Raw genomic sequence first — 8,319 nt, forward strand, 5'->3', positions numbered from 1 at the left:
ATTATAAAAATATTAATATTTTCCGAGAAAATTAGTGTGTTAACACCATGGGGATCACTATGTATACATTAGGGTGTAGTAAAAAAAGGCAATTTTTTAAATCGTTTTCGTAATACCTTACAAAATTAGCGTCTTGGTGTACCGGATGATTGGTTAACTATGGACCACTCAATATCTTAGAAGATATTAGACTTTTTTCATTTTTTTTTTTTTTTGTACTATTATAGTTATTAGGTGGGACAAATTTAATGTATTTTTCAAAATTTTAACACCATCCCTTATGCGTTAAAACCATATCAACTTTGGATTTTTAAATGGTAACCCCCAATTTTTTTTTGATGATCGTGTTTATTTTTTTAAAATTTAATTTTAGGCGTAAAAACTAGGTAAATCGATTGAGTAGTTAACGAGCTACACAGTTTTAAAATTAAAGGGAGTGTAAAAAATAAATTAAATATCTTGGAGACGCTAACATATTAAGGTGACACTTGACTGCTCTGTTATTATTTATTGACAATTAACTTTGACAATAGCTATAGTAGCGTTTAAAAATCATAACCGTACCAAACACTATTTACTTTAGGTAAATAATTCACCGATAGTAAATAATAATGATAACCGCTATATCGACTGACAAATATACCACCACTACACACTTTTACATTTATTTTATAAAATAGTAGGTATGTTTAATTTGTTATCAATACCTTGTGTATATTTTTCCAGCATTTAGCAATTATATGTTTTGGTTAATTTGACACATTTTGTTCATTCATGCGATTTGTACGTCTTAATTTCATAGTATATTATAATAATATAGTATCATAACTTACTAGATCTATGAACTTGTCAACATTTATTGTGTTTTAAATAATAACATTGATATTAAATATCCATAATCAATGTGAATACCGAGATGGAGTTTTGCTCAAGTGACAAGTCTAGAAAACCTTACTTATAAAATGTATGCACATCAAATATCAAAATTAAAGGTACTTATAATAATAATATGTTATTTCAAATAAATAGAGTAATTTGAATTATGCTTGATGATATTTTAAATAAAACTTTTATTTTTACAGTATTATGTCTGTTCTGAGAAACTTATAAATGTGTAGTTTTGTGTTTTAATATATTGGTATCTGAATTCAAAGAAAAAATATAAAATTTTTTATGAAAAAATTGAATCTTCAATCATCATTTACTGAATCAACAATAGGTAAGATAATGTATTTATTAATATAGGTGTATTGTATAAGTACATTTTTTTATTAGAAAAATATAATTAATCGTTTTTTATTTTTCATGAACATATAAAATGTTTTTAAATAATAAGTTTTTTTGGATTACTTATGTTTATCATACTTAATATGTTTAATTAAAATGCGTTACTTAAAAATTAACGTTTGACTTAAAAATTATCATACTTGTATAATTATAAAAAATATATGTGTATACTGATATTTGTTGCTTAACCATATAATTATTTAAGTATCTAAGGAACTTATTTAATTTTTTTAATTATATGTTTCAGTATGTTCAATATTAATATGGACTATCTCAACTTAAATTGATATTTGTTATTGTCTACAACTACACTACTACCAACGTCAAATTTGGTGTATTATATTATTGTAGTCAATCAGTCTAATCTTATTCCATCAATACATTGTCAAATGTTGTGGTATTCAATTTTCAGTAAATTTATAGGTGTTTTATTTTAAGGTAAAATATATAAGATCATCAGTTTGCAATAATTTAGTTAATTTCTATGAATTCATCTCTAACAATTTATTTTTATTATTATTTTTTTTTAGTTACTGTGGCACACTATTGCAGATAACGAATTTCCATTAAGTCAGTAAGAAGAATAAGATGGATTCACAAGTTCAAATCAAATATTAGACAACTATATATATTTAGTTATTCGGCTAAAAATGTAATTCAATAAAATAATTTAAAAGTACTTTATCATTTTAAAAGTGACATAAAGTTTTTAAACACACATATACTTAACATATCTATAATTGTTATACATTATTTATTAATTATTAATGATGAATTCTTTATTTAATATTAATTTAATCTAAAATGCTGCTGAGAATGTTAATATTTCTAAAATATGTTATTGTCTTAATCCAAATCTTGAAATTATTTTCATGATGGCATAGTTTTGGCATTAGCTATTACAGAATTTATTGACAACTTTCTAGTGGTTTACGATTAAGTTTTTATAAGTAATAAAGTAAATAAAATTATAAAACACAAAATAGAAAAAAAAAAAATGTTAACTATTGAATTAAGTGTAAAAAAGTAAATTGAATGAATATACTTATAAATATTTTTTAACTTAAATATGTAAATGGAGATGGATTTCTTCTAGTGGGAAATTATCAAACAAACTTTACTGTCCAAGGTAACTTCCTATAAATACATCACTATATACAGCAATATGTTGTACCTCTATTATTTACAAGTTAATTATAGATATGTTAATTTTATTTAGTCTTAGTTTTTCAATATGATTTAGCAAATAAAAATGTTTATTCGTATCTTATAAGCGTATTATTTATCTTGTTACTTGTTTTTTTATTTTACTATTATCATAATAAACATAACATAATATAGTATTTAAATGTTTGTTAGTAATATTATTATTGAATTTTAAGCTTATGACTGTTAAAAAAGCCATACAAAAACAAAAAAAATTGTACTTTTTCATTGTCACTCTAAATTTTTGTTTATACCTCGTACAACGAAAAAAACAATCATTTATTAAATAAAAAACATACTTTTACTCTTCATATTATGAACACATTAAAATAAGTAAGAATAGTCAATACTATGAAATATATACAGTATAATATAGTAGTGTAATATAATAAAGAGTTAATAAATAAATACAGCTTTTAATAATTAAAAATACTGAACTAGAAATAGTTAAAATTAACGCGTTACAACTTTAAATTATAAAAATGAAAATTTATTTTGGTGCACAAGTATTGGATGAACGTATTTCTTATGGAATCCTTTGTTATCTAAACATTTTAAGAAACACACTAGATGCCTTATAAAGATGTTGTTTGACATCTTAAGTACCTATCATAACCAGTTCAGACAAATGCTAAAATAGTTTCTGTACATATTAAGTTTAGTTTTTGTTTATTTCTGTATATATTCTGTACATATTATCTATTAACTGTATGTAATACAACATTATACTAAAAAAACAAAAAATTGAATGTTATTTATTAAAGTTTTTTTAAAAATATTTTCACTAACAGAATTAATAATTTGACTAGTTAAGACACCAGTACAAGTAACACTTATTAAGACCAAGACGCTAAATATTTAAAGTAAAAACCAAGACGCTAAATAACCATAATAATTGAAAAATTAGAATAATGAACTTTTTTATTAGTTTTCAAGTAGTCGTATTTTTATAATAATTTGTTCTGTGTTGGTATTAATCTACACTAGTAACGAATCGTTTTGGTAGAACCACGGTATATACTCTATATAAGACCGTGATTAGACCACGGTAACCTATGGTTGAAATTGAAAAAAAAAACTATTTACTAGGGCTCATAATATTGTTTGTTAACAGCAGCTAATGCCTAATATTCAATACGTACAGGTACACCGCACCGCTAGGAACACTACAGAAAAAACAGATAAGAAGACATTACCCATATAATATTGTTATAGATTTATTATTAGTTCGTTTTCATTGTGACCGACGACCGTCAACTATTAACTTTAATCTACAACCGTATCGTTAATCAATCTTATTTTGTGAAACGTGAGATCCGGCGATAAACGATTTTTTTCTTTAGCTGTAAAACTTATAAAAGCATCTCATATAAGCTAATATTATAATATTGTAGTACTAAGCTATAACTTTAAAAGTACTTGTCTGATTTATCTAGTTTTTACGCCTAAAATTAAATTAAAAAAAAATAAACACGATCATCAAAAAAAAATTGGGGGTTACCATTTAAAAATCCAAAGTTGATATGGTTTTAACGCATAAGGGATGGTGTTAAAATTTTGAAAAATACATTAAATTTGTCCCACTTAATAACTATAATAGTACAAAAAAAAAAAAATTAAAAAAGTCTAATATCTTCTAAGATATTGAGTGGTCCATAGTTAACCAATCACCCGGTATATATTTCCAAGTATATAAGTACTTGCACAAGACCGGTGACGGGTTAACGTATACAACGATTTGTTTTTGAAAAATCGATCAGGACATGAAAAAAAAACCGCCCCCCCCCCCCCCGAAATTCCAGGAAATTTTTTTTAAGTCTGCCTAAGCGGCATGAGCTTATACCCTTTATCTATAGGATATAAATATTGTAGAAGTTCAGTATAGTCGTTTTAAAAATAATAAATTGCTATTTATGATTTTATTTTTATAACACAACGACTGATGTTGTTATTATCATATTTTGGGCGGCTGATTTACGGGCGCCAATTGTCTTCAGTCTTGTGGCAAAGCGTAGGGATAGGAGTGATCATCGTCATATTATTTCGGTTTATTTCGCGATACATGCAGTGTACACTACTATTGTAGAGCTATTATAAATAAATACAAACAATTAAACATCAGTAGTATATTTTATATTGGGGAAAAAATGTCAACGATAAAAAAAAAAGATTGCTATAGCCTGTATACATATATACCTACTTATATCAATAACAAATCAAACTAATCGCAGATGTTATAGAAATAATAGAATAATAATTATGTTATATAAAAATAAAGCAAAAACGAAATGTTTTTATTTGTTTTTTGTATGGTATGTTAAGAATTGGGGGTTTAGCTTGCCAAGAAATATTATCGAATTCATAGTATATTTTACTAATAACGTGTGTAGACGTGTGTACAGTGTTCTGTGTTCTGTGTTTCTGTTGTGTAAAATTAATTTTATTAAAATAATATAATGAAACGAACTCAGTCATTGTTAACTTTTTTTAAAAAATCTAAACAGTCAACCGATCTGGAACGAACTGTTCCATCTTTATCAAATGTTTTCCAAGATGAAGACACTGTGGCATCTGAAACAAAACAAGCCGCTTCAAGTGTAGAAGTTAGTTCTCCGGTAATTAAACATATTTTAGATTCTAAGTTTGATATAGGAGCTTATGTTGAGTTGAAACAAAATTTAAGTGACGAAGAAAAGGTTTCTATTTTACAAAACGTATGGACCCCTGATTGTAAGTTTGATTTTCCATATGATACTACTGGAAAATATAAACGTAAATTTCAAATTAAATGGCTTGACACTTTTAAATGGTTGGCTTATTCAAAATTAAGAGAAGGTTCTTTTTGTAAATACTGTGTATTGTTTTTTAATTCAAGTCAGGCTGGTAAGGGTTCTCATGAGCAGTTAGGCAAACTTGTTTTAAAACCCTTGACGAAATTGATGCATTGGAAGAGTTCAGAAAACACGAAAAAAATAAATATCATAAAAATTCGTTGCTTACCGCTGATAACATAAAGGCTATTTTAGATAAAAAACAAGATTATATATTGGTACAATTAAATAATAAACGAAAGGATGAAATTTTAAAAAATCGCGAAAAACTTAAACCAATTATTCAAACAGTTAGATTATGTGGCAGACAGCAAATAGCGTTAAGGGGACATGAGGATTCTGGTCGAATCTCTTTAGAAGAACCAAAAAATAACGATGGTAATTTCCGTTGTTTGCTTCGATATCGCGCAAAAAATGGTGATAACGTATTAAAAGAACATTTAGAAACTAGTGGTGGTAAATCTATGTATACAAGCTCACTTATACAAAATGAAATAATTAATGTGTTTGGGGAATTAATTCAATTAAAAATACTTGAAAAAGTATCAAAAACAAATTTTTATACATTACTAGCAGATGAAACCACTGACATATCTCAAGTTGAACAATTTTCCTTATGTATTCGTTATGTTGACGAGGAAATTTTTTCAATTCGAGAAGATTTTCTCACATTTGTTCCCGTTCATGATTTATCTGGTGAAGGATTGGCCAACACGATTAAAGAAACTTTAAAAAAAAATGGGTTTGATTTAAGCAAAATACGAGGCCAAGGTTATGACGGGGCAGCAGCAATGTGTGGTCGTTTTAGAGGTGTTCAGGCAATCATTAAAGATATGTACCCAAAAGCATTATACACACACTGTGTAGCACATTCATTAAATCTTTGCTTATCAGATGCGTCTAAATCTCTAGATATTCGAAATGCTTTTGGTATAATAAGTGAATGTTGCTCATTTTTTAACTGTTCGGCAAAACGAACTACAGTCCTTAAAAATAAAATACTAGAAATTAAACCAAATTCACAATCCACTAAATTAAAATCTTTATGCGAAACTCGATGGGTATTACGCCATGAAGCAGTTATGCTTTTTAAAGAATTTTTAGAACCCATTCTTGCTGCATTAGAACAACTGCAGAATGAATGTTCTGGAACGGATTCTTCAATAAGGACTAATAGTCTTTTACATTGTATTTGTAATTTTAATTTTTTAATATCTGTTTGCGTAACTAGTAAATTATTAAGTTATACTTATAATTTATCTAAATATTTACAAAGTAAAAATATCGATCTTTTTAACGCTCTTAAACAAGTTACCCAGGTGGTTTCTGTGTTAAATACCATAAGAGAAAACGTTGATTTAAAATTTAACGATATTTATAAAGACGCTCAAGGTATTGCTATAAAGTTAAATGTTGAACCAAAAATACCTCGAACATGCAGCAATCAAAAAAATAGAAGCAATGTCCCGTTTAATAATATTGAAGATTTTTACAAAAAAACTATTTTTATACCGTATTTGGACGATATAATAATGGCATTAAATGAAAGATTTTTACCTCATAATGAAACTATAATTTCATTACAATTTGTCTTACCTCGTATCATAGTTGAAAAACCATTTTTTAATTTAAAAAAAGCTGTCGAATTTTATAAAAGTGATTTACCTGGGCTAAACGACATTATAGAAGCAGAGTATGAAATTTGGCAGGCTAAATGGAAAAATATTGAAGAAAACTTAAGACCTGCAACTGCTATAGAAGCTCTAAGAGCCTGTGATCGTTTAATGTACCCTAACATATTTGAATTACTAAAAATACTAGCTATAATTCCAGTATCCACCGCTACGGCTGAACGCAGCTTTTCTACTCTTAGAAGACTTAAAACATATTTAAGAAATACAACTTCTGAGTCCAGGCTAGTAGGACTAGCACTTTTATCCATTCACCGAGACATTGATGTAAATGATGATATGGTATTAGACAAATTTGCCAACAGTGGTAAAGCGAGAAATTTGAATTTAATATAATTTGTTTTACTATTATTATAATTAGTATTAATAAGTATTAATAAGAATTATAATTTTTATTTTATTATATAATATTTTGTAAGACTTGAGATTGTGTAACTAATAATAATTATATCAGAATTATAATATTACAATTTTACACTTAATTTCGAAGTCTTGTTTTTAATAGGTTGGGAAATGGGTAAGTTTGGCCAAATTTTTAAAGTTTATTTCTGGATCAGAATTTAGAAATAACTCTTTACACAGCTCTTTTACTCAATGCCTCAGCCCCTCCCCAAAAAAAATATCTAAATACGCCCCTGGTTGTAACAAATCGAGTTTCGTTTGCATAGAGTTGTTTTCTATTCAAATCTTTAATATAAACAGGGCAAGATGTTTTTTAATGTACGGTATTAATACTAACCTAACCGCCACCACGTGGTACAGGTAGGGTTAAGCGGGACAAATGTAAAAGCGTTTTTTTCAAATGTGAGTAAAAGTATTGAGTTAAAAGTAATTGTCGACGGTATCTAAAAATAGCTTCACTACATATGTTCTGTTGTATAACGGTATTAATAAAAACGATCCAATAACATGCGATATTTCTACAAAATATATTTGCATAAAAAAACAAACCAGTAAACTTGTGAAATACAAAATCATTTTATGATTGTATAAGTGTTGTATATGTGTATAAGACGGGTTACGCACCATGGCTGTGGTGTACAGCTGCTTGGAGTATATACAATTATTTTATACAAAAATAATATAAGTTATGTGAAAATTGTTAATGTATGATAACATTATACGATATGTGAACGTTTCAAATGAATAACGATATAAATTACAATGACAATGACGATTATCCATACTAGAAACAGCGGCAGAAATACCATGATAGTCAGCAGTTTCAGGAACAGTGCATAAGAAGTCAATACAAGTAGCAAAGGTGCAATAGCCGTAAGTAAGAGTACCAGTATGACAATACT

The 8,319-nt window shown here is 27.0% G+C and overlaps 1 protein-coding gene and 1 long non-coding RNA gene across 2 annotated transcripts; both read left to right on the forward strand.

The window, feature by feature from the left end:
* The first annotated feature begins 212 nt into the window (after nt 1-212).
* Nucleotides 213-1,869, forward strand: LOC126835088 (uncharacterized). The gene is made up of 4 exons (XR_007685135.1): nt 213-992; nt 1,083-1,219; nt 1,535-1,725; nt 1,818-1,869. It is a non-coding gene; the product is annotated as an uncharacterized LOC126835088 (long non-coding RNA).
* A 1,744-nt stretch (nt 1,870-3,613) lies between these two features.
* On the forward strand, nt 3,614-7,351 carry LOC126835087 (52 kDa repressor of the inhibitor of the protein kinase-like). Its single transcript, XM_050567387.1, has 3 exons — nt 3,614-3,637; nt 4,998-5,223; nt 6,708-7,351. Exons 1-3 carry the CDS (start codon nt 3,614-3,616, stop codon nt 7,349-7,351), a joined length of 894 nt encoding a protein of 297 aa, XP_050423344.1.
* The last annotated feature ends 968 nt before the right edge of the window (nt 7,352-8,319 follow it).

Source organism: Adelges cooleyi, unplaced genomic scaffold (assembly GCF_023614345.1).
Source record: "Adelges cooleyi isolate 19-005CV unplaced genomic scaffold, UGA_ACOO_1.1 ACOO_flye_CR_arks_rails_tigmint_CR_PRNA_212, whole genome shotgun sequence".
NCBI classification, from domain to species: domain Eukaryota; kingdom Metazoa; phylum Arthropoda; class Insecta; order Hemiptera; family Adelgidae; genus Adelges; species Adelges cooleyi.

Coding starts and splice junctions, on each gene's coding strand:
- LOC126835087 (XM_050567387.1), top strand. CDS start 3,614: ATGCCTAATATTCAATACGTACAG. Junction 3,638..4,997: donor CTAATATTCAATACGTACAG/GTACACCGCACC, acceptor AAATCTAAACAG/TCAACCGATCTGGAACGAAC. Junction 5,224..6,707: donor AAACGTATGGACCCCTGATT/GTAAGTTTGATT, acceptor ATATTTATAAAG/ACGCTCAAGGTATTGCTATA.